The sequence below is a fragment of the Protopterus annectens genome, chromosome 10.part0, assembly GCF_019279795.1.
Source record: "Protopterus annectens isolate FY-2018-M chromosome 10.part0, PAN1.0, whole genome shotgun sequence".
Lineage (NCBI taxonomy): Eukaryota > Metazoa > Chordata > Ceratodontiformes > Protopteridae > Protopterus > Protopterus annectens.
The window spans coordinates 1,079,174,587-1,079,201,876 of record NC_056744.1 but is presented as its reverse complement, the minus strand read 5'-3'; the positions used below and the strand labels follow the sequence as shown (position 1 = coordinate 1,079,201,876).

At 40.0% G+C, this 27,290-nt stretch overlaps 1 protein-coding gene across 1 annotated transcript in view; it reads left to right on the top strand.

Annotated features, from left to right (window-relative positions):
- Nucleotides 1–27,290, top strand: part of LOC122814241 (cytochrome P450 4B1-like) — a 450,417-nt gene that overhangs the window by 204,927 nt on the left and 218,200 nt on the right. Inside the window, exon 4 of the mRNA XM_044086839.1 lies at nt 7,943–8,043. Within this exon, the coding sequence (XP_043942774.1) occupies nt 7,943–8,043 (101 nt within the window). The remainder of the gene's footprint in view (nt 1–7,942; nt 8,044–27,290) is intronic.

The window sequence follows — 27,290 nt, the reverse complement described above, 5'->3', positions numbered from 1 at the left end:
TAAAAGAACGTAAAATGCAGGTTAAGAAATGTGAATGATTTTATTGTGTTATCAGATTTCTAAATGAAAAAAACTTTATATATATATATATATATATATATATATATATATATATTTTTTTAGTGGTAGTAAAACAATTTTTAAGCTCTTATTGGTTTATATTGGATAATTAATTGATACTAATTAACGCAAGAGTATATATTGTGGTTTTATCTTGCATTATCATGTGGTTCTTAAGAAGTCATATGACAAAAGCGTTGATTAAAGTGGAGTTATGCTATCTTTTTGGTGCAGTTTTTGTCTCAGCTTTTTACTCAGCTTTGGACTTGGTGTTTTCTTTTTATTAGTTTTTGGTACACCTTGGACATTCTTTGGTTACTAATCATAGTGGCTCTGTGCAATGCTAAGATTCTAAATAGAAAGACACCAGAACTTGATGCCCTACTGAAACTTGAACATATTTATATATGTATAGTTATAAACACATGGTTTTATTGCAATGACAGCACTCTATACCAGGGTTTAGCTACTATCACATTTTCCGACCCTTGAGTAATTATGGGACGCTGTCTAAATTTGCCAGAAATGCCATCATCTTATGTCAAATTTTCCACAATCACAACTCAGAGCTCCAGAAGATCTGTCCATCCGGGTCTATATTAGTAAATCGATGCAACAAAATGCCGAACACCATTTCATCAACACATATGTGTCAAACTCCCAGGTAACCGAACAGCCAGATCACAGATTTTTTTCCTAGGGAAAAAAAAATGGTAGGCCGTCGCTATGAATTTGCCCTTTTCGCCACTGTAGTGCAATCTTGAAGTTAGTATATTTAGTTGGGGGGGGTGTGGAGGGTGAAGTCCCCCACTTTATAATGTTTGTACTGGAAAAAAATTGGTGATCTGGCCATTTGATTACCTGGGAGTTCGACATATATGTGTCGATGAAACGGTGTTCGAGTTTCTGCCACATCAGTTTGGTAATATAGACCCCATCCATCTCACCCTTAAAAAATCCATACTTCATTGCTAGCCAGAGATCCCTTATCAATGCCCCCAAAATATCACAGACATAATCTTAAAACCACTGAGGGGTAAAGTATAAAAAAAAAAATTTCTTGTTAGGAGACTTCAATCGCCTAAGCATTGATTGACACACATACACATCTGAAAAATTGATATGCTCAACATTTTCTAGACTTTCTTAATGCTGGAGCACTGGAGAAAATTGTGAAACTACCCACTAGCAGATCTAATATCCTTGACCTGGTCTTCATCAGCCTAGCCCATCTGTAACCACCCAACCACCACCACCATACATCTCTTACTCTACCCTACCCCCAAATATGACTATCTTTAGGGATGTCTCCAGAGCAAACCTCCTTTATCTTTAGAAAACCCATGCAAAATTCCCAACAATCCCATGCAAATGGATACAACTGAGAGTGTTGCTGTATTCACCTCCAGTTTTTACCTGCATTTAAACAGCTCTGGAGATATGGTTGGAGTACAGTATATCCCTAAAACTGTTATTAGATTTTGTGACTTTTAATAGAAATTTGTCAGAAGATCTTAGGATTCCATTATTGGAATAGAATTGTGGAACATTTTGAAGAGCTGGTCACTTACCAGGTTGGTAAATCATGGTATGGGAATTTGTGAGTTGGGTTAAGGATAAGAAATTGAGTAGTTTTAACCAGTTCAGTTGGGGAAGAGCAGCACAGTGGTGGCTTCTATATGATGGTTTAGTGCTGAATCTGACAATCTTGTTATAGCAGGTTTCAGGCTTAGTTAGGTATGTTTTCTTAAGGATGGTGAAGATAGATGAGACGTATAGTAGATAGTAGCTGGGTCCTGGCAATAGATTGTCTGGTGGACTTAGTGAGGTATGGCTTGACTCTGAACAGGGAGCCCAGTTTTACGTGGGCCTTTTTATTGACTAGTGCTAAGTGTTTATCGAATTTAAAGTGATTATCAGTAGTGACTCCAGGCAGATTTGTGTGAGATACAGGATCAATTTTAGTATTGTCTGATGAATAGATGAGAAAGGAGGACAGATAGTCAGGGGATTTGTTATTGGAAAAGAGTATTAATTTAGTTTTATTGGGATTGAGAATTAGCTGATAAAGAGAAGAGATTCTATGGTTGAGAAGGACTGTTGGATTATGTCTTAGAGTTGTGGGAGGGAAGGTGCAGCACAAATGAGGGTGGAGCCATCTGCATTTTGTATGATGGTGGTGAGGTTGGCAGCAGTGTAGAGTTTGTTGGTGAAGATAGTGAAGAGGAGTGGACCTAGAATCGAACCCTGTGGAACACCTACTGTGACAGGTAACTGGGAGGAGAGATCAAATTGCCATTTGATAGCTTGTTGTCAGTCAGATAGGTAGTTGAGACATCATGAGAGGGATGTTTGGCTTAGGTTTAGAGATTTATTGAGGAGCTTTTGGTGGGAGACAGTTTCAAATTCTTTGGACATATCTAGGAAGATAGCGGATACCAGTTGTCTGTTATTTTTGAATTGGTTGGTTGTGTTGGTTAAACTTTTAAGGCTGGTTGTGGTACTATGGTTGGGTCAGAAGCCATGTTGGGAATTGGTGGGTTCTTGGATAATAGGTAAGTCATGAGTTGTAAGTGTATACATTTTTCTAGAATTTTATATAGTGGTGATAATATTGCTATTGGCCTGTAGTCACAGAGTTCTGTTTGTGTTCCACTTTTACGCAGTGGGATGATGCAGGAGATTTTCCAGAGCTTGTGCACATATTGTTCCGTGATGGATCTGTTGATCAAAATAGAGACAGGGTACGAGATAGCATTGGGTGCTAGTTTCAAATATTCAGTAGGTAATTATCAGCAGCAAGAGTTGTGGGTTTCAGTTTATTGAGCATTTTTTATAGTGTTAGTTTGGACAGGCTTGAGGGAGAAGGCATTGGTAGTTTCTTCAGTTTTTCTTGGTATGGATATGGGAAGATTGCTGTTATTTTTGGCTAGTGATAGTATGGAGTTTGTAAAATATATATTGAATTGGGCAGCTATGCTGTCTGTAGTATTTCTAGTGGTGGGGGCTGGAGTTGAGAATTGGCCAGGTTATATTAGTTGTTTTATAGCAGCGCTGTATTTTTGAGTATTATTTTCGTGTTTTGTTAGATGCTAGTGCAGTATTTTTTTTGTCATCCTTGATATATGCTTTTTAGCTTTATTTCATGGTTGCAAGTAGTAATCTATGGGGGCTTGCCTGTTGTCAGCCTGATATTGTGTCCAAGCTTTGTCTCTAAGCTTGAGTAACTGTTTGGTGTCTTTTGTTAGCCATAGTGTACAGTTTGATTTTACCCTGACATTTCTAGAAGGTGCTAGGCTGTTTAGTATGTGTAGGAAATTGTAAGTATTGTAGGGCAAAATCTAGATGGAGAAATTTTAGTGAGGACCAGTCATAATGCTGTAAGATGGATATAAAAGAATGGGATGAGAACTTTTTTGTGCTGTGAATTTGTTTGTATATGGCATTTGTTGGGGGTGTATTCACTGTTTAAGTAGGTAGGTAGGTAGATGGTCACTGAGGCTGATAGATAGGTTAGAGTACAGTTTAGAATTGACTATTACTGTATTTGTCTAGTCTAGTTAGGGAGTGTATTGTATGGGAGAATCCATACAGGTTGATGAAGTTTGAGGGATTATCTGAGGTACAAGTGAGTCAGTCGGTATTGAAGTCTCTCATTATTATGGTTTCTTGATTAAATATTGAGGCTGTTCAGTGAAGAAAGTCCTCAGTTATGGAGAGGTTGTTACCAGGAGGGATGTAGATTGCTATAAAGATTATAAAGTTTTTATGACTAACGTAGAGACTGGCAAATAATATTTTGGTGTTACTGAGTCCTGGGGGGGGGGGGTAATTTTAAGCTTTCTAATTTGAGCATATTTTTATAAATTATAGCTATACCTCCACTGTGTTTGTGCATTCTATCAAGTCTATGGATGTTATAGCCTGGGGTTAAAATTTCATTATCACTTATGTCATGTTTAAGCCAGGTTTCAGTTATAACAACTATGTCAGGGGAATAGAGGGAGAGGGAAGCATGAAATTCATGTAGGTTGTTAGGCTTCTAAGATTCATGTTGATAAGTAAAAGGTCAGACCCATTGTGGGGTAGGTTAGTATTGAAACGGGAGTGTGTGTTGGATGGTGTGTGGGGGACTTGTTAAGTGGGTTTAGGACCAGAGTTAGGGTGGATGTCACCACTCAGTCTTTGCTGAGATGTTATATGTAAGAATGGGATTGATTGTTTGAGTGTCAGTCTAGTGTATTTACAAACTAGATATGGAACAGCTGGTTGACATGCATATCTATATGTAAAAAAATTCTGTCCTGGAGGTATTAAAGAGGTGTTGTGATATAGCAATGTTTATGGGTTTAGTGAGGGGTGGAGAAGAGAAAGTGCCAGTACGAGAGGAAATTTTTGTAATTACCTGATTGTGATAGGATGTTAGATGAAGGGGTGGAATTAGGAGAGAAGTGAATAAGAGTAATATTGTGGGACATAGGGAAAAGAGTGTTATACGTGGGATGAGTGTGATGTATGATAAGAAATATACTTAAAGTGATCTGTTGGGGTTAGAAGAAGAGGAGAGATTTTGTAGTGTGATGGGAGGGTAGGCACTTAAAGAGTTATTTGTGTGAGGCTATGCAGTGAAGCTGGTGATTGGATAATTAGGGGTGGTGGGTGTGGTCTGGCTAAAGTAACTGTAGGTATAGAGGGGTGGGTGGGATTTGAGGGTAGGGTAGGGGAGTGGACTGAGCCTGAATGGACCAAGTAGAACCCGGTCACACATGCACGAAAAAAATATCTAAATCATTAGGACAGCAGGTAGGTGTTGCATCCCTTAAAATCCAGTTTGACTCAATTAAAAGTTGAAAAAGTGAATTTCAAACACAGTTACAGCTTATTTGATAGTAAAAGAGTAGAGAAAACTGTGGAGTAAAAATGCTACAAAAACAAATATGATAATAGATACAATGGAGAGTCTAAGCAGAAGTGAGGGGAGAATACAAGCAACTGTCCTCCCTGGCAGTGCATGCCAATTCCTATTTGATGTTATGGTAGGAATGCTAGTTACTAGTACTTATAATGGTATGTGAGTTCCCGTGGTAGAAAGACCTACATTTAGGTACTGAATGCCCAGTTCCTTTTGAAGATGTTCTTATGGTTCCTGTTTGCACTATTGCTGAAAGTGTTCACTAGCCACAATATCAGCTGGGGAGGGGAACACATTAATGTGTGGAAAGAGAAATGTAGGTACTGAATGCCTAGTTCCTTTTGAAGATGATGTTATGGTTCCCATTCGCCGAAAGTGTTCACTAGCCACAATATCTGCTGGGGGGGGGGCACAATAATGTGTGGCAAGGGAAATTTAGGTACTGAATGTTAGTTCCTTTAGAAGATGTTCTTATGGTTTCACTCTATTGCCAAAAGTGTTCACTACCACAAAATCAGCTGCGTAGGGGAACACAGTAATGTGTTAAGGGAATTGGCAAGAACACACACCAGGGGATGTGGGCGATTACAGATTCCAAGGCAGAGATTAAAAAAAATTATGTAAATGCTTGAGTTCTAAGTAAAGTGTTTGATCAAAATAAATTATCAGAAATTAGTGCAATATATTTAAGAGTAAACAGACTCTTGCTGCTTCTGTTCTAATGAATCACATATTGCAAATAGATGTAAACACAGACTAACTTTGTCAGTCCATTCTATGAGATGCTGAGATAGTAAAAGTTGTTGTTAATGTACAAGTCCAGGCATATTAATTTCCAGGACCCAGAATGGGAAGCATTTGGCTTTGTCTATTGCTTTTCACTGGGAAACCTGACAGTCATGGAAGCAGCAATGGATTGATGAAATATTGTTCAGGAATTAAGCACTCGGTGCTGCCGAGTTAACCACTGAAGAATAAATTGTTGGAACTTCTCTTCTTCTAGTAACTCTTTGGAGACCAGGAAACCCATGTAACAACCCATTATTTATCAATTACTGTGTAACCACACATTTCATTATTATGGACTCTCAACACTACATCACCCCTTTCTTCTGAGACAAAAAACAGGTCTATATGCAGCAGTTACCATTTTAAGGCACAGTACTCAATACCGTTTTGTTCATGCAGAGCAAGTTTGTCAGAGAGTTTATTGAAAGTTAAAACAAAATAGATCAAGACTTTCCTGTTTTAAAGAAACGATTGACAGTGCATCAGAAACATTCAAAAATGCTGAGTACTGCATATGAATAAAAAAAGTGTTTAAGAAACAATATGTGTTGTCTGTGAGATAAGCAGGTTTCTTCACAGTCTTTGTGAAGTACTTTGTTTGTGTGCAGCTCTCTTGAAAGCTTTGTATTTTATTGTCATTTGTCTGTAGCTGAATATCTCAACAGTTATTATCCCCAATGATGTACTTTAAGAAAGACTAGTGTTGGGTCAAGGCATGTTTTCTGTTTGAGAAAGTAATCATGCCCCTCTGATGCTCTCTACCACATATGGGTCTGAGCTACAAAGAGGTTATTTTGGCCCTATATAGTTGTTTGGCTTTAACATATTCTGTTCTTTCCGAAGGTCAGATCTTCTGGCTCTGCTTCTGCCTTCACAAAAGAGCTTCATTTTGTAGTGCTATCCACATTTTGTTCCTCTGATTTATTGATCCTTGTAATGTGAATTTTAAGCATCCTCTGAAGAAAGAGCAATATTACACTTGAACTGGTAATTGAATATGAGGTTTAATTTATAACTCTCTGACTTACTTGGTTCACATTGACAACTCCTGTTTCTATAAAGTAACAGCATGGGGTCATATCTGAATATTTTGCACACCTCTCCTGTCCTGCACATTTTCTTCCTTTGCAAAACCTTTCTCTTTATTGCTGGCTTTCAGGTAAACTTCATGTTCAGGAGAGAGCACAGACTGTGATGAGGCTGGTGTATTGCACTGCTATCCCATCAGTTCTTTTCCTAATTTGTTGAAATAAGTGAATAATTTGAAAGGAATTCAGTAGTATTGTCCTTATCTGTTTTACAGACTACATTAAATTTGCAGGGCATTTTTCTTGAGGCGCTTCTGGTTAACTTTGATTTGGCGTCATGCAAGATACAATCTGTCTACAAAACCAAGTATTTTAAAGACACACATATCAGATTTTTTTTTTGTGTGGAAATGCCTTTTGTCATTTTCAGTGAAGGACCCGATGGCATAAGCAATCATTCTTATCTTGTCATTTTGCATTTGACTCAGTTCTCTGTGTTCTGTTCTGCAGTCTTGTATCCAGCTATAAGACTATCTCACGTTTAGGCTCTAAATGTATTAATACAGTGTCAACCGTTCTGTGAAAAGATCTTTAAGTGACTGACTCAACACTAATGCAATAAATGCATCTGAAAAAGATTCTGTTCAGATCAGCTCATTAACCCATTTATCAAGAAAATGAATATGTGTGTATGATTAATAACAGAACTTCTATCTCTTGTCAAACAGATGAATAGATGTAGCTTTCATTACAACTGAAGTTTGTTTAAAAATTTCTCTCAGACCTTGTAAAAAAGTTAGAGTTAAATTTAAAAAGAGGTTTTAATTTGTCCCTGGTTACTGTCACGTATTATCAGCTTTAGGGAAAGAAGATCTAGATGGTGAACATTTTAGTTGTTGATCAAGCTACTAGCTATAGCTATTTATTAATAAATCCATCTTATGTCTCACATGGTGCTATCTCATATCTGATAAGACCTTTGTCTTGTATGGTTTTTGATTTATCTTAACTTTAGTCAAGCAAAATGTAATTTTCAGGTTGCTTATTTTAATTTAGTTCCTTTTTTAACATTCATGTAGTACCAGAACTGTATAACATTGTACTATCAGTTACTGGAATATAAAACGTAGTTCACACTTCTCTTTACAAAAAGTGATACAACACAGGAAAGAAATCCTTAAAGATGAAAAAGAATTGAAGAAAATCCAGCAAAAGCGGCATCTTGATTTCCTTGATATCCTGCTATGTGCCAGAGTAAGTAATTCAAAATTTATGTTTACTTTAAATTCTCAACAGGTAAGGTTTAATGTGTCACACTGGGTTTAACCATGCCTGAATTAAGATATTTATAAACCTAAAGATAATGCATATTGTATAGTCTGCTGAGGTCAAAGAGTGCAAAGAATTCTGTACCAGCAGCTTCTCTCTGTGACTGTATATAGTGGTAGATTGTTCTAGACATAGCCTAAGCATTTCAGAAAATACTTTGAGATGCCTTTACTTGTGACTTTAAATGTATGGCTTTTAAATTGCAAATTTGATTAAAACGTTTGCTACTGACAGCAAGTGTCAAATGAAAGGTAAACAGAGAATATATTGTAACCAGCTGGTAAAGTACCTCAGCAAGAACAACAAACATTGTGGTGGATGTCAGGGATAATGAGTCACATGTCATAATTTATGTGAAAATGAAAAAACGTGATACTGGCACCCCACTGCACTTTCTGCCTCTGGAGAGGGTTGCACACCATGAATATAAGAAACCTTGGGAAGGATATGCCACAAGGGTGTGTATTCAAGACCTCTATATTGAGACATGGTGACAGTATGTAAATTGCAGGGAGGCTGTGCATAGCACTGACTGCAGCTGATAACCAGGTGCATAAACAGGGAGTGATTTTGACCATATATGTATATATTCCTCAGCATACCATACACCTACTAATATGTTTGCCCATATAAATACTGGTTCTGCTATGGCAACTAAAGAAAGACTGGATGGCAAGCCAACACTGTTTATTGGTGTTATCCAGGTCATGGATGAAATTGCTAATCAGAGTCAACCCAGCTTTACCTCTCCAACCTTACCTCTCTCTCCCCTTCAACCCACACTCAGGAAATACCATCAAATATTACTTCCCCTGCTATCACTAGGGCACAGATCCCTAATGTGCTCTCTATGGCCAGGAACACTGCATCAGAGGGCCCAGACAATATCCCAGAATGCTGAACACTGCATCAGAGGGCCCAGACAATATCCCAGGATGCTAAACACTGCATCAGAGGGCCCAGACAATATCCCAGGATGCCTTCTAAATATCATAAAAATGACCTATCAAGCCCTCTGGAATTGCTATTTAACTGTAGCCTCCAAACAGGCTTCATGCCTCATGAATGGAGAACAGCAACAGTCATCTCTCTGCACAAAGGTGAGCCATCTACAGACCCTGCAAACTACAGACCCATAAGTCTCACTAGTCTTATATGCAAAACCATGTAAAGAATTATCATGGAATTGATCGATAATGATATAGTAAACCTCCAGACACTGGACCCAACCCATTCTGGCTTCATCAAGGGCTGGTTGTGCCTGCTCAACCCAGTGGAGTTCTTTCAGAAGGTCACTAAAGCAATGGATTAAGGAAAAATGGTTCACACTGCCTACCTTGACCTGGTCAAGGAATTTGACACAATACCCTACTAGGGCATTGTTGACAAACTAAAGAGGTTAGATACAAACCCGTATGTCACCAGGTGGATAGACAACTGACTCACAGACAGGATCCGGGAAGTTAGAATTGTGGAGTCCACCTCTACAAAGAGGCCAGTCACAAGTGGAGTCCCTCATGGGTTTGGCCCTTGGACCGTTGCTTTTTGGCATTTACTTCTCTGAAGTCAAGGCCTATGTCAATGGTTTCTGGTTGTCTAAATTTGCAGATGATTGCAAATTTGCAGTTGTCATTGAATGCCACACTGACACAAATGTTCTCTAGGAAGGGCTGACACAGACAAACAACTCATGTCAGAGCCATGGATTGAAACTAAATGCCAAGAAATGTATAATAATATCCTTTTGGAAGTCATCCATCCCTGGTAACTATCATATTGACAACACACCCCTTAGAGCTGACCAGTAGTCAGGGACTTAGGGACACACATAGATAGTAATCTAGCCTTTGACCATCAGTGTCTACAGTAGTGATGAAATCATTCTATGTTGCACAACTTATAAACAAAGGTATGGCATCTAGGTCCAAGAAAGTCATTGTTCTACTCTATTTGGAATTCATCAGACCTATCACTGAGTACAGTGCCCCATTTGGTATGTAGCTGACCAGGCATATCCAACAACTGGAACATCCACAGAGGTTCTTCACTGAAAGAATATAGGGCATAAGTAAAATGTCCTATGCAGACTGCCTGAAGCCCCTGTCCCTGCATTCTGTCTCCTACAGGCTATTGAGGGGAGATCTAGACCCCAATCTGATGGACTTCCTGCATATCCACAAAACAAAGCACCAGAATTACCCGTTCTAAAGACTTAAACCTTGTCTGTGATATAAATAGGACCTGCTGGAGAGACAGGTATATATCCCAAAGACTATCCTGTCTCTGGAAAGGCTTCCATCCATGTGAAGCAGAGTTTCTCCCTAATCCAGTTCAAGTGTAACTTGGGCAGATGGATGGGGAACAGGAAATTCATCCTTGGTTTGGCACCTATGGCCCGGCACCAGGGCAATTTTTTTTCTGGGCTATGCTTGTAAAGGTTCCAGGGCCTAGTACACACCTATGAACCTATGTCTCTAATGGACACAGGCAACCTGTAAATGGTTCATTTCACAGGCCCCTGCTTGCAAATGTTTTATCTCCCAAGCCCCTGCTTACACTTATTGAGGGTGCCAGAACTTGTCAGAGATTTGGGATGCATGGCTAGGCTTACAAATGCCCCTGTGGTCATTAGCCTAGTAAACACCTATGCACCTATGAACCTATAAGTGTGCATGTGCATGGTCCCTTAATTCTACATCTCCCGTGATAGAGATGGCTTGAGGAGTCAGGGCTCAATGCAAAGACGGTGGGCATAATTGCACTGTGGCAGCTCAACCCCACCACTGGAGGATGTGATCACCACTCAGAGTACATGGTTAACATGATTGCCTCCCATGACCCTACCCGGTCTCATAGTCTTGCAGTTGTCTACCACTGTATCCCCTCCTATGCAAGTGATAACAACTGTGCTTTGTACTTCCTAACATGTGTAGGTATGGTGATTCCTGTACAGACCATGTCTAGTCCCTGCACTGGCCTACATTCCATGAGAGAGATAACATATATATTTTACTCTGTGTTGCAGCCCATAGTTGTGGACCGGATGCAATATATTTCTACCTTCTGTGCTTTGAATGTTGTACTGTTTCTGCTTGTTCCTCCCTTGCCTCTCCACCCTTCCTTTCTTTTGCTAGTACAACTGGTTATGAAAGGCCCTGCTAAGATGTTTACCCACTTCTCCATCTCTATAGTGCTACAATGTGTAGTATGACACACACAACAAAAATCTTACTAAAGATCTGGACTGTATTCCTGCTGTGTTCCTGCTGAGGTGTCTAGACTTTACATGCATCCCCCTTCAGTAATTTGAATACATGCTCCATTATAGTCAATGTTTCTACATTATAGGCCATTTCCAACATGGTCTTGGAGTTGTATATAGTAGTCATTAACCAGGCCTCTAGGACATTTTTGGTATCATCTGAAACACACAAAAAAAACAGCATGTTATATGTGCCTTACTCTCTGCATGCACAGTGAGTGTGTGAGTGTGTGTGTGTGTGTGTGTGTGTGTGTGTGTGTGTGTGTGTGTGTGTGTGTGTGTGTGTGTGTGTGGGTGCATGCCTGCGTGCATGCATGCATGCATGCATAGGTCTGTCTATCTAGCATGTGTGTGCACCTTGCAATGAGATGACCTTATGGAAGTCCACTTACGGGAACCTTAGGTATAGGTTAGATATGTGCAGATCAGACATGTGAACTGTTTTGATAACAAATTAATACATTGTAAATAATGCCCAGGGCATTAATGACTACCTAGCAATCCAGGGGAATAAAAGCCCTTCTGGTTAATGTATTGCAGAGCACTATTATCCTAGTCTATTTAACTTCAAAATAATAAACTATATACAGTGGCTTTGGGCTTTCTTCAATTTCCACTCCCATTCATGTTAACATGATTTACCCCATTGATTTTCTGAATAACATATGCTTGCAGCTATTGTAAGTTAGTCTATTATGGTATGACTGTCATCTGCCCCCCCCCCCACACACACACACACACATTTCCCACATGTCCCAATTTCACCTTTAGGTCTCTCCACCCTGGTTGCTCCTTATTATTGAGCTCCAGGTCCTTAATTTCATTCATCGTTACGTTTACCTCTTCCTCCTTCAGTGGTTTCCTTTTTTTCCATAACCTTGTGGTTGCCTTTTTTGCAGCTATCATAAACAGCATAAATATGTTATTCCTAAATGTATTTGCCTCCTGCCTGTTTCAGTGTGGGAGGAACCCCACCTTATTCATCTTCATTGTCTGGCCACTTATTTTTGCTAACTTGTGCTGCAGTTGCTGTTTAAATCATTCCAGCCTTCCATGTTCCCAAAAATATCCCATTTCTACATGCCTTCTTCCTCCTCCTCCTCACATCTCCTACATTGACTTGGAGCCTGAAAGTGCATTTTATTCAGCCTGCTTGATGTATAGAAGTACATATAGAGGTCCTTCCATACACATATTCTAAATCTCCTCGGTTTAGTTGTATATCTCAGGGCCAGAAATATTTTAGCACGTTCTTCATCTGGTATATCCCACATGATCTTATTTCCCCAGACCTTTGTTATCTCCATTTCTCCCGTACTTTCATCCTGTCTTATTGCCTTATACAACCTGCTAATCACTTTCTTTGTGGTTCTTATCTCTATCAGAATAAATAACAGTTTTGGTTTCTCTCTCTCCAACTGGCATTTCATTCTTCTATTTTTTAACTCTGATGTTAACCCCAGAGAGACTGTTCAATCCCCTTCTTCTAACTGAAAATCTTACTTGGCTGTTTGACAGATGTTAATGTATTAATGTCTAGTAACTGCTCCCGGCATCTAGGATCCCTTTTCCTTCGTCAAACATCTGAGGCCATCCACTGCTGCTGTCTCTATCTGCTTGACAAATTATATCCAATGGGTAATATGTGTGTCTAAGGCATTGTAAGTTTCATATTCATTAATTTCCATCCCCCTACACAAATAGAGTCATTTACTGCACTAACCCCTGTCTGCCCCTTTATGCATACCCAAATGCTTAATCTTTGACTTCCCTTACTTGTCTCTTTTTATTTGCAACAGTTAGGTATACCTGGTGGTTAGTGCTATTCAGGCTCAAACCCTGTACCTTAGGTACAAGAACCAAGAGCCTGAAAGTTCTACCCACAAGACCACTTGTGATTCAAGGAGTTGAGTCCATAGCTCTCAACTGTCCATATTTTCACAGAATATTTGGCTCATACGTTTGGTCTGTTACTCTTAAAATGTGTGGTTTTCTGGTAAATCAGTGAGAACTGAATTCACTAAATAATGATAGCCATTTAAGTTTCAATCTTCATATCTTTCAGGAAACGTGGTAAGACAAACACTTTATTTTAGAAACTTTCTAAGATCATACAAGCAATGTTTAACATGTGTCCCTGGTTTTGGGCCTTTGCCCCCCCAAATAAATTTTGGCTTTTTCCAGATTTCTTGTGCTGCAAAGTTGAGAGATTTAGTTGAGTGTCAAGTGGATTTTACAAGGAGCTGACAGCTTCAGGGGAAGAAGAAGTTTAGTGCTGCTTATGCCAAGCCTGTTTTTATTGTTAGTAGCACAACAGGTAATACACTTGCTTTTGAAGCAGAAGGCTGTGGGTTCTACTCCCACACTATGCAGATGAATCGCTGATACTGTACTGTGTTGTACTTTAAAGGGAGTGGATGGTTCAGTCCTGTGAATGTCCTCCTTTGGAAGAGTTACCTAGTGACTATGAACATGTTATGAGTTTGCCACCCATTCCCTATTGCAATCTTCTTCTTCTTCTTTCGGCTTTTCCCGGTTAGGGGTCACCACAGCGGATCACCTGTCTGCTCATGATTGGCAGTGGAGTTTTACAGTGTCAGTTTGCCAGCCCGGCACTCAACCTTCCACAGAAGGCACACACACACACACACACACACACACACACACACACACACACACACACACACACACACACACACGTGTGCACTCACACCTAGGGCCAGTTTAGTGTGTCCAATCCACCTACAGCATGTCTTTGGCATGTGGGAGGAAACCGGAGCACCTGGGGAAAACCCACTTGACCACAGGGAGGACATGCAGACTCCGCACAGAAGGCACCCCAGCCGAGAATCAAACCGGAGAACCTCTTGCTGTGAAGCAGCAATGCTAACCACTGCACCACTGTGGCCGCCCATCCAATCCCTATTGCAATATTACTAGCTTATTTTTTTTAATGTAACATAGGCAATTTATTCTTCAAGGGAAACAGGCAGTTTATTTGTAGATGAAACAATGAAATATAAAGTTGTTTGCTAGCAGCAACCTCTTCATTAGTTACAGATCCCTTTAATGTGGAATTATTTAGATGACTTACTCTGCAGAGATTTTGCATATTTACTGATATTGATAAATTGTAATGACAGAAGTTTGAGTGGCCTTTATGGTTGAAATTTTCTGAAATGGGTAGTTTTGTCATTATTGGTTCATACATTTTGTTTCATTGCTTACTAGAAGACTGTTCAAAACTACAAATTTAAAATACATTCTAACAAGTGGTACTGTATTATACAAGGAATATAATTTAATACAATCAGGAAAGTGAATCAAAGAACGCATACATATATGCATGGCCCTAAAAATGTGTAAGGGGCCTGTAGTTTGAAAACAACCCAGAGGTAAGATTAGTCCTCCACTGGCCAGATACAAAATGAATGTGGGTTTTCATGCCGTTTCAATGAATGTGAGTTTCAAGGGCAGAGAAGTTTACTGCTCATACTAAGTCTGTTTTCATTTCGAGACTGTATTGTTTGTTTAGCAAATGGCTGAGTGTTTGTGCTATTTTATTTCATTTTTTGTAATCATTGTAGAAGTAAATATTAAAACAGTATGCACGCTGACAGGTTTGAACAGTGTTTATGGTAAATGAGGAGAAATAGCCAAGTAATGGAACACTGGAGTAGCTGGGGAGGGGTCTGCTGCCTGACCGGTAGGGGATTGCTGCAGGAGGGGCTGCTCTGGGGGGCCCCATTTAACTATGATACAGCTCTGGTATTTTCCACTGTTTACTATAAATGAATAGAAGCTGGAAAGAAACAACAAAGTGTCAGTTGTAAAAAAATAAGCACTCTCATTCTGTATTTGACAATAAAGGAAAGAAAACACTTATTTTTACAACTGACACTTCGTTGTTTCATTCCAACTTCTGATAGTTTATGGTTTTCACAGTTATTAAATAATTAATAATAATTAATAACAGTCATACCGTTGAACATGTCAGTGCAGTTCTGTGGATTGTGGACCTCAACTGAAGTGGCAGCAGCCCACCCAGGTACAATCTGGGCAGTCATTTATGAAGTAACAACAGTAACAGTTCAAAGAAAATTGCAGACTTGTCTCACACTTTGTGTAACTTTGGTAAAATAAAAAGAAAACCACAAGTGATAATGAAGTACTATATCACACAAAATGAACTTTAATCCACTGGTTTAGTGCTTTCAGCCCAATAATTAGGCCTTCATCAAAACAAAGTGTTAAAAAACTGTCTCATTTTTATACCATCATCAATACACATCACACCAATCAAATCTCATTTTACTTAAACTTAATGTAAAAACTTTTTAAAATGTGTTTAAATAAAAATGCATTTTAAATAAAGCATACATTTCTAACAAACATATAAACTATTTACATTTGTAGTAATAAACTTTTTTTTTCAACACAGCTTTATAGTTGACACCATTGTTAAGCCCTGGTGCCCTGCATGCATCTAATAAAACCTGCCATTTAAACTCTTTAAAATCTAGTTCCCCATCTCTGTCTCCATTAAAGCCCAATGGAACATGATCTATAACTGTAAAAAGAAACTTAACATTGTTATTGCTACTCACACAGTTTAAAGTGTGCTTGTAAAGAGCATTATCTAAATTTTTCTTTTTGATGGCATAATAGTGTTCATACATTCTGTTTTTAAGTTGCCTATTGGTTTTCCCAATATAGAATGAAGAACAGGTGGAGCATTTTGCCATGTATACCACAAATGTAGATTTACAATTAAAATGCCTGGAACGTGCCACATCTTGCTCTGAGTTGCAACATTAAAATCTGCTCCCTCTGAAATGTATTTACAAAAAATGCAACTTTTACATTTAAAAGTACCTATGTTGTCCTGAGGCTTTTTTCTTTGTCCACTTTCTAACATTTCTTTGAAATTCCTTCCTCTTGTGTTAACAAACATGGGGGCTTCTCCTACTATCATCTGAAGATCACTATTTGAAACTAATATTCTCCAGTTGTTGGATACTATGTTTTTAATTTCTTTACTGTCTAAGGTAAAAGTTAACAACATGGATGTTACCCAATCCTTCTTGTTTCGTCTGTTTCCACTAAGCCCCTCCCTTTCACTTGTACTAATAATGTCTTGGACTATTTTAGAAGGGTACCCTCTGTTTTTAAATCTAGAATGCAATTCCTGCACTAACAAATCTAACTGCTTCATCGCTTGTAAGTCTCTTAAGCCTTACTAACTGCCCCTTTATAATGTTACATTTCACATAAGTGGGATGCATACTAGAGTAACTCAAAAGACCATTGCTTGCCACATTCTTATAACTAATGCAGGACCCCAAAAAATCTTTACCTTCCTCTTTAATAACTTCTAAATCTAAGAAACATATCTTACAATTATCCCAGCTACCAGTAAAATGTAAAAAAGAGGTGCTATTGTTCATGTCTACAATGAACTGTAAAAGCTCAGTTTGTGTGCCTCTCCAAATAAAAAACAAATCGTCAGTAAAATGATAACAACTCACAACTTTCTGTTTGTTGGTAAACTTGGACATAATGTTTTCCCAGTAAGCCAGAACTAAGTTGGCATAATTGGGAGCCATCCTGGCACCCATCGCCACCCCCTTCGTTTGCAAAAAATGTTCATTGTCAAACATGAAGTAATTGTATGAAAGAATATTATCCATACATTTCAACATGAACCTGCACTCTTCTAATTCATATTCTCCACTGTTGATTAACAAATTCCCAACCCACTCTAACCTCAAGTGATGAGGAATGCAGGTCCATAAACTTAGTTCTGGCTTACTGGGAAAACAACATTATGTCCAAGTTTACCAACAGACAGAAAATTGTGAGTTATTATCATTTTATTGACGATTTGTTTTTTATTTGGAGAGGCACACAAACTGAGCTTTTACAGTTCATTGTAGACATGAACAATAGCACCTCTTTTTTACATTTTACTGGTAGTTGGGATAATTGTAAGATATGTTTCTTAGATTTAGAAGTTATTAAAGAGGAAGGTAAAGATTTTTTGGGGTCCTGCATCAGTTATAAGAATGTGACAAGCAATGGTCTTTTGAGTTACTCTAGTATGCATCCCACTTATGTGAAATATAACATTATAAAGGGGCAGTTAGTAAGGCTTAAGTGACTTACAAGTGATGAAGCAGTTAGATTTGTTAGTGCAGGAATTGCATTCTAGATTTAAAAACAGAGGGTACCCTTCTAAAATAGACCAAGACATTATTAGTACAAGTGAAAGGGAGGGGCTTAGTGGAAACAGACGAAACAAGAAGGATTGGGTAATGTCCATGTTGCTAACTTTTACCTTAGACAGTAAAGAAATTAAAAACATAGTGTCCAACAACTGGAGAATATTAGTTTCAAATAGTGATCTTCAGATGGTAGTAGGAGAAGCCCCCATGTTTGTTAACACAAGAGGAAGGAATTTCAAAGAAATGTTAGAAAGTGGACAAAGAAAAAAGCCTCAGGACAACATAGGTACTTTTAAATGTAAAAGTTGCAATTTTTGTAAATACATTTCAGAGGGAGCAGATTTTAATGTTGCAACTCAGAGCAAGATGTGGCACGTTCCAGGCATTTTCAATTGTAAATCTACATTTGTGGTATACATGGCAAAATGCTCCACCTGTTCTTCATTCTATATTGGGAAAACCAATAGACAACTTAAAAACAGAATGTATGAACACTATTATGCCATCAAAAAGAAAAATTTAGATAATGCTCTTTACAAGCACACTTTAAACTGTGTGAGTAGCAATAACAATGTTAAGTTTCTTTTTACAATTATAGATCATGTTCCATTGGGCTTTAATGGAGACAGAGATGGGGAACTAGATTTTAGAGAGTTTAAATGGCAGGTTTTATTAGATGCATGCAGGGCACCAGGGCTTAACAATGGTGTCAACTGTAAAGCTGTGTTGAAAAGAAAAGCTTATTACAACAAATGTTAATAGTTTATACGTTTGTTAGAAATGTATGCTTTATTTAAAATGCATTTTATTTAAACACATTTTAAACAGTTTTTACATTAAGTTTAAGTAAAATGAGATTTGATTGGTGTGATGTGTATTGATGATGGTATAAAAATGAGACAGTTTTTTAACACTTTATTCTGATGAAGGCCTAATTCTTGGGCTGAAAGCGCTAAACCAGTGGATTAAAGTTAATTTTGTGTGATATAGTGCTCCATTATCACTTGTGGTTTTCTTTTTATTATAACAACAGTAACAATAATGACGACGATGATGATGATGATAAAATAAGACTTAATTCAGGCAAGAAACTGGAATAACTTTGCTGTTACTGTGTTTTCAGATGTTAATACAATTTCTTCCTTGCCGTAACTCTTTTTAATGCAAGTTGGCCCCAGTTTTGTTAGATGTTTAGTCATGCCAGAAACATTAATTTATTTAAAAGAACAATAAAAAATACTGTGTGATTTTTATTCTGCTTATAAAAAAATATTAAAGCTTCTTGCCTGACTTTATAGGTTCATAGGTTGGTACTAGGCTATTGGCCTAGCCATAACAATTCCCTGGCTATTTCTTCCCACAGTATTTACTTCCCTGGACCTCTGTCTAGCAGGGCGACTGACATGATCCCCAGGGTGAATTTCCTATCTCCCATCCAATCGTCAAGGTTTCTTTTGAAGAGGGACAAAGAGGCACTCTGCTTGATTACAACTGTCTTATGTACACAGACAACCCTCTCCTCCTCCCAACAAATTCCAACACATGTGAGAGATGCAACCATATAGCCAAACTGGAGGCTAAGCTCTCTCAACTCAGTACTGGCGTAACCAGTCAGGAGAAGGAAGCCACACTCACTACAATTCCAGTCTCACATAGACCTACCATGACAGCAAACCAAACACATAAACACACAAAAACATACTCGGAGGCTTTAAATAAAAATCTGCCTAAGCAGCAGAGACCTCCAAAGCAAACAACCAAGCAACCGCTACCCCAAAACAAAACACGTGCAACACATAGCTCACAAATCCAGTGTGCCAAACAGTCACAGCCCTTAAGGCTAAACAACACACCTGATACACTTGTAATAGGTGACTCTATCATCAGGCACACTGACGTCCTGCTCTCCAGGCTGAACAAGAAGAAGGTCACGGTGAGCTGCCTGTCGGGCGCTGGGATCCGCCACATAACACAAGCACTCAGGTCACTCTAAGGCAAGTACAAATATAACTCAGTCATTGTCCATGCTGGTGTGAATGACCTGAGACGTACCTCCCTGGACTGCATGAAAAGAGGCATAGAGGAGCTCTCTGAGCATGTAGCCCAGGCCGGTATGACCCTGACCTTGAGTAGCATCTTACCCTCACCAAGAATGATGCCACAATATGAAGACAAGATGATCAATTTCAACAACTGGCTTAAGTATTGGTGTCATTCAAAGGGGATCCAATGCCTGTCTGCCTGGGATGACATGCTCGACAAACCACGATGCTTCGCTAGGGACGGCTTGCACCTGTCACCCCTGGGCTTTTGGATATTGGCAAAGGCTCTTGCCACCCCCATAGTGCCTTTTTTAGGCAAGGCTCAAAAGACAAACCCACCTCCATAGGTATCACAAGGGATAAGAAACTAAGAGTAATGCTACTCAATGCCAGAAGTCTAAACCTCAAGATGCACACAATCGAAACTCTCCTTAGCATGGAGAACATTGATATCTGTGCAGTAACAGAAACCTGGTTCAAGGCTCCCGAGAGCACCCCAGCACTACCAGGTTATACCTCATACCATGTTTTTCGGCCCCAAAACTTGGACCAAACCACAAAAGGAGGGGGAGTATCAATATTTATCAAATATACCCACACCTCCAGGTTGGTGGCACAGCACGAAGCATCAGAGACTATCCATGTGCAACTAACAGTGGAAAAAACTGCCTTCCAGTTTATAGCCTGCTACAGACCACCCTCCCAAACCCAGGAACCCCACTCGGCCTTCCTGAGAACACTGGAAAATATGAAGGTCTCTCCAAACACCATTATATTGGGTGACTTCAACTACCCTAACATAGACTGGGAGCATTACTCTAGCTCCAACACCCTAGCCCAAAGGTTCCTAGAATTTATAAACTCAAATGCTATGGAACAACTTGTTGCCACTCCCACAAGAGGGGAAAACATACTGGACCTGATCATCACCAACATGGGAACTCTATGCTCCAGACCAGAAGTGTATTCCTCACTGGTAAGATCAGACCATAAACTAATCTCACTAGATATTCACATCCCGACCCCAGCCCCTGCCCAGAAAACCACAGTGAAAAACTTCTCTAAAGCAAATTTCACACTCCTCAAAACTGAGGTGGAATCCTTCAAAGCCCCCAGGCCTGTAGAAAATATGGCCCAGACCGCAGAATCTTTTATAAATGCATTCTATGAACACCTTCAGGAATGCATGGATCATGCAATCCCAAATAAAACCAAGACCCAATCCTCCAAAGTTAGGCGTCCTGTCTGGTGGACTCCAGCCATAAACAAACTATACAATAGAAGGAGGAAGCTACTACATGATAGAGCAAAATCCCAAAAAGGGAAGGCATCTCTGATCAGTATAAGCAAAAAACTATGGGCACTCATAAAATCGTCTAAGGCCAGCTTCGAGAGAAAAATTGCACAGGACACTAAGGATAATCACAAGGCTTTCTTTAGTTATGTTAGGAACGTGGGTGGGAATTCCCAGATATGCTCAGAATTAGTCCAAAATGGCAAAAAATGCACCGAACCCACAGACATTGCCAACATCCTAGCTGACAGGTTCAGCGCAAACTTCTCCCCCCCTTCCCCACCAAAAGGGAAAATATCTATCCCAGAAGAGTGCTGCCCCCCTGACATCTCAGATGCTCAGGTAAGAACCGCCCTCTCCAAAGCAAAAAACACAGCATCAATGGGAACAGACGGTGTCCCGGGCTGCATCCTACATGAACTCCAAGAAGAACTAAACCCAAACATAAAACTACTGTTCAATCTCAGCCTTACTACAGGATATGTACCCAAAGAGTGGCGTACAGCAACAGTGGTCCCTCTCTACAAAGGTGGTGCCTTAACGGATCCTGGAAACTATCGCCCCATAAGCCTGACTAGCTTGGTCTGCAAAGCTATGGAAAGGATCATCATGGACCTCATAAATAAAGATATTGGGAACCTACAGACACTGGATCCTACCCAGTTCGGCTTTAAGGGCAGATCCTGCCTCTTAAAGCTGGTTGATTTATTTGAAACAGTCACCAAGGTCATTGATGAGGGGAAGGTGGTCCACACAGCCTACCTGGACCTTGCAAAAGCCTTCAATACAATACCCCACTCGGGCATTATAGATAAGCTCACCAGCTTAAATATAAACCCCTATGTCACTAGATGGGTTGCAAACTGGCTCAAGGACAGAACCCACATGGTTAGAATTACTGGAGCCGTGTCAGACTCCAAACCAGTTACAAGTGGCATCCCACAAGGCTCAGTCCTGGGACCTCTCTTGTTCGGTATATATTTCTCAGAGGTACAGGCTAACATGGAAGGACTGTGGCTGACCACGTTCGCAGATGACTGCAAACTGGGCACCATAATCGACTCTCCAGCCGACACAAGCATCCTACAAAAGGGCCTCATAGAAACAGACAACTGGTGCCAGAGCCATGGCCTCAAGCTAAACGCCAAAAGTGTATAGTCATCCCTTTGGCAAAACAAAGTGCCCACAAATTACCACATAGGTGGTAATCCATTAAGTACGGAAGAAGTAATTAGGGACCTGGGGACCCAAGTTGATAGCAATCTCTCATTTGACAACCACATGGCCAAAGTGGTTAGAAAAACATTTTATATAGCCCACCTAATCATGAAGGGATTCACATCTAGATCGGGGAGGTCATTGTGCCTCTTTACTCATCCCTCATCAGGCCCATAATTGAGTACAATGCCCCTTTTGGGATGTACCTTACCAGACACCTGCAGCAACTGGAAAGACCCCAAAAGTACCTCACCAAGAGGATCAAAGGGCTCAAACAGATGCTATATGCTGCCCGGTTAAAGAAACTCCAGCTCTACTCAGTGGCATACCGCCTGCTCAGAGGTGATCTGTGCCTGACGTATAAAGCCATGTCCAACCCGGAATTAATGGACATGCTGCACCTCAGAAAATCCAAATCCCATTGAGCTATGCGCTTGAGAGACTTGAACCTCAGCACTGAAATAAATAGGACATGCTGGAGGGACAGATTCATAACCCAGAGGCTCCCTTCACTCTGGAATAAAATCCCAGTCCAGGTTAGGCAGAGTCCCTCATTGACTCTCTTCAAGAGGAATCTTGATGAGTGGATGGGAGATAGTAGGTTTACCCCGGGTATCACTTCTGTGTCACTGTTAGACAGAGGCACAGTATACTAACCTCGAAAAAGGGCTTAGCAAAATTCATTTAAAATGGGTGGCAAAAGCCAAACACACTCTGGCTAGCTTATAAATGCCCTAGGGCAGATAGCCTAGTATGAACCAATGAACCTATGAACATGTATGGGCAGTCTATTCCAGAGTATGGGGAGTCTCTGGGTCAGGAACCTATCCCTTCAGCATGTTTTGTTCATTGTGATGACAAGGTTTAGATACCTGGAGCGTGTGGCACTGAGGGATTGGTATTTCTTTAAGTGGAGCATGTTCAACAGCTCAGGGTTTGACATGGCCTTGTATGTTAAGCAGAGATCACCTCTGAGTAGACAATATGCGACACGAGTATAGCTGGAGTTTTTTAGATGGTCAGTATAGGGCATCTGCTTTAGGCCTGTGATTCTTTTAGTGAGGTATTTCTGCGGCCTTTCCAGTTGTTGCAGATGTCTTGAGAGGTACATACCAAATGAGGCGTTGTATTCTATGATGGGTCTAATGAGGAATGAGTACAGTGGTACAATGATCTCCTTTTTTTTCTGGATGAAAACCCCTTAGTGATGAGGTGTGCCACATAGAAGGATTTCCCGACTGTTGTGGTGATGTGGTTATTGAAGGCGAGACCACTGTCCACCTGTGTCCCTAAGTCTCTTATCACACCTTTGGTGTTTAGTGTACTGCCACCTATGTGGTAATTCACGGGTACATTTTTTTCCCAAAGGGGATAACTATACATTTCTTGGCATTGAGCTTGAGCCCATGGCTCTGGCACCAAGTATCTGTTTCTGTAAGACCCTTTTGTAAAATATCCACATAATTTTGGGATTCAGTAATGGCTCCCAGTTTGCAGTCATCTGCGAACTTTGTTAGCCAGAGTCCCTTAGTGTTTGCCTGTACTTCAGAGAAGTAGATGCCAAACAAGAGCGGTCCCAGAACTGAACCCTGAGGTACTCCATTTGTCACTTGTCTGGTGCTGGATTTGGAGTCGGCTACTTTTACAGTGTGGGTTCTGTCAGTAAGCCAGTTGTCAACCCATTGAGCGATGTAGGAATTAATGTCCAGCTTAGTACGTTTATCTATGATTCTAGAGTGGGGGATGATGGCAAGGTCCAGATAGGCTGTGTGGACCATCTTACCCTTGTCCGTGGCTCTAGAGATCGATTCGAAGAAGTCAATCATATTCAGGAGACAAGATCGGCCCTTCACGAACCCAAACTGCATGGATTCCAGTGTTTGAAGGTTCCCAATGTCTTTGTTTATAAGTTCCATGATAATACGTTCCATGGCCTTGAAGATCAGGCTCGTCAGACTGATGGGGCGGTAGTTCCCGGGATCCAAGATGGATTCCCCCCTTGTGGAGTGGGATAACTGTAGCTGAGTGCCAGTCAGGGGCATGAAGCCTGAGGAGAGGCTATGATTAAACATGAGACTTAGGTGAGGTGCCAGTTCATTTTGTAGTTCATGTAGTACACAGCCTGGGATGTCATCTGGTCCCATGGATGCTGTATTCTTAGCTTTGGAGAGTGCACTTTTTACCTGTGTGGCCGTTATTACCGGAATTTGGCAATCTTTCAGTACTGAGATGGGCCTTTTAGAGGGTGAGAGGTGGTGAAGTTTGCACTAAATCAATCTGCCAGGATATTGGCAATATCCTTGGGATCAGTATATTTAATGCCATTATGTTGTAGTTCAGAGCAGATCTGAGCATTGCCATTTAGATTCTTGACATAGCTATAGAATGCCTTGTGGTCATCTTTGGAATCTTTGGCAATTTTATTTTCGTAACTAGCTTTGGAAGATTTTATGAGGGATCTCAGCTTCTTACTAAGGCTGGTAAGGGAGATTTTTGCATCCTGGGATTTTCCTGTTTTCTGCAACAGTTTCTTCCTTTTGTTGTAAAGTTTGTTTATGGCAAGGGACCACCAGATTGGCTTTCTTTTTTGGAGGAGAGCATCTTGGTTCTACTGGGGATGGCACGATTCATGCAAAAGTGGATGTGCTCACACAGTGCCTTAGTGTAGTATTCAGCAGTCAAACTTTCAGTTCCCGTCTGCATGGGTGTCATGAAGTTTGTCACTTCTGACTTGAGTAGCATGAAGTTGGCTTTGGAGAAGTTTTTTTACAGAGGTTTCCTTACTGGGGGGTGGGGGTGGGATGTTCAGTTAAATTATTTATTATTGCTGTTATTTTTCAAGTTGCCCATTTTTTTATTGCACTTCTTTTTATTTAATTGAACAAATAAAAAAATGCAACAGGTCGAGCTTGAATGTGGTAAATAGCTTTTGCTCACAGTTCTTATTTAAATTTCAAAATCTCATACCTCAAGGGATAAAGCCAAAGACTTAATGGGTCGGGATAAAGATCAAAGGTCCAGAATCAGGGATGGATTTTGTTCTTATATACTTTCTTGCTAGAATAACAGGTTTTGCATTAGCCTGCATTTTCTTAAGGATAGCCTAGAAGTCTGAAACTCAAGCTTCTATCATTATTTAAGTTTTGCAATTCTCATAAATTTGCTAGAAAATCACACATGAGGAACAGACCAAAAATATGACACAAAATCAGGTACAGTCAAACATATGCTCTGATTTCTCAACCTCTTAGGGCAAGAATTGGGAGAAAGTGTGAAAGGCTCAAAATTATGGGCACATTTTAAGCTTTACTCTTGTCTCTAAAGCAATGGATGAAGGTAAAACAGTTCACACCACATTACCTTGACCTGGCCAAGCCTTTTGACACAATCCCCTACTCAGGTGTAGTACAAAAGATGAATAATCTAGGAGCAAACACTTACATCAGTAGCTGGATTGCCATCTTGCTCACAGGATCCAGGAGATCAAAATAGGGGAAGTTACCTCTAGAAAGAGACCAGTCACCAATGGAACCGCCAGGGTTTGGCACTGAGACTTTTTCTGTTTGGCATATACTTCTCAAAAGTAAAAGGAAATACCAAAGGGCTTTGGCCGACTGAGTTTGAGATGACTGCAAGCTAGGAGCAGTTATTGAATCCCCAAATAACTTAACCATCATGAAGGAAGGTTTGTTCCAAACAATAACTGGTGCCAGAATCATGAATTGAAACTAAACTCCAAAAATACATTATCGTATCCTTTGGGAAGTCATCTACTCCAGGGAATTGTCAAACAGACAATATCCCCTGAGAACTGACCCTTGTGTGTACAGTGACCTAACTTTTGACCAACATGTGCCCAGAGTCATAAAGTCTTTCTGTATTGCACAGCTTATAAACAAATTGATTGTGACTAGATCTAGAGATGTTATTGTCCCCTTTACAAAGCCCTCATTAGGTCAATCATTTTGTATAATGCCCACTTTTGCATGTATCTTTCCAGACCCATGCAACAATTGGAATACCTACAAAGATACCTTACTAAAAGGGTACAAGTCCTAAACAGCAGGTCTTGCATGGACCACCTCAAAGATTTATGACTATACACAGTATCCTACAGAGTGCTTAGAGGTGACCTGTGTCTGGCATACAAGGCATCCTCTGACCTAATACCGATGGACCTACTGAACATCAGCAAGTCAAATGGCATCAGAAATGCTCAGTATCTAAGCTCAATGTTGTGGAGAGATGAATATATGTCACAGAGGCTACCACTGTTACAGAACAGACTAGCCATTCAAGTAAAACAAGTCTCATCCATGTCCATATTCAAATGCAACTTGGATCTAAGAATGGACAATAGAAAATGTACTCCAGGATTGCTCCTTGTGCTACTAATGGATAGAGGTAGTTCCTAAATGCTGCATCCCTTATATGGGTCCCCTCAAATTATCTATGGTATGATCACAGTTATTCTCACTAGGGCTAATGAACAATTATCAGCCATGGAATAGGTAAGACCAATCAGGAAATGTTAATTCAAGCACCAAAAGGGAAATTGGTTAAGCTTAAAATGTCCCCCAAGTCAACCTATGTTGTGGTAGTAAATAGTTTTAAAAAATTGCCCTTTTTAAATCCCAAAGTGCCCCTCTCACCCTCATCCCCCAGCCTTCAACAGCTTCTGGTGCCCCTGATTAAAGAGCTTACCCCATCCCTTTACCACTGTGCTTATGACCTTCTCCCAGATCTCCACTGGTACGCCATCCGATCCCAGTGACTTTCCCCCCTTCCGTCTACTTCTCCTCTGTTTGACCTTGTCCTTTATTATCCTTTCCATAAGACTTCGCCTGTCATCTTCTATTGCTACTAATTGCAGTTCATCTAGTTGTTCTTACATTTCCCTCATTTTCTATTCCAACCTGTCATCTTCTTTATATCATCAGCTGTAGTATTTGTCATAATTTGAAGTTTCTCAGGGTCTCTGGCTTTCCTACCAGTTTTTAACCATCCTTTCATCTTTTTGTTGTCTAAGCTTTTGTGTCAAGTACTTATTTACTTTAGGTGCAGCTTACATAAAATTCCTGTCTTATTGCATTTTCTCTAAAGGCATTAAGGTTGTTCAGATATTCACCCAT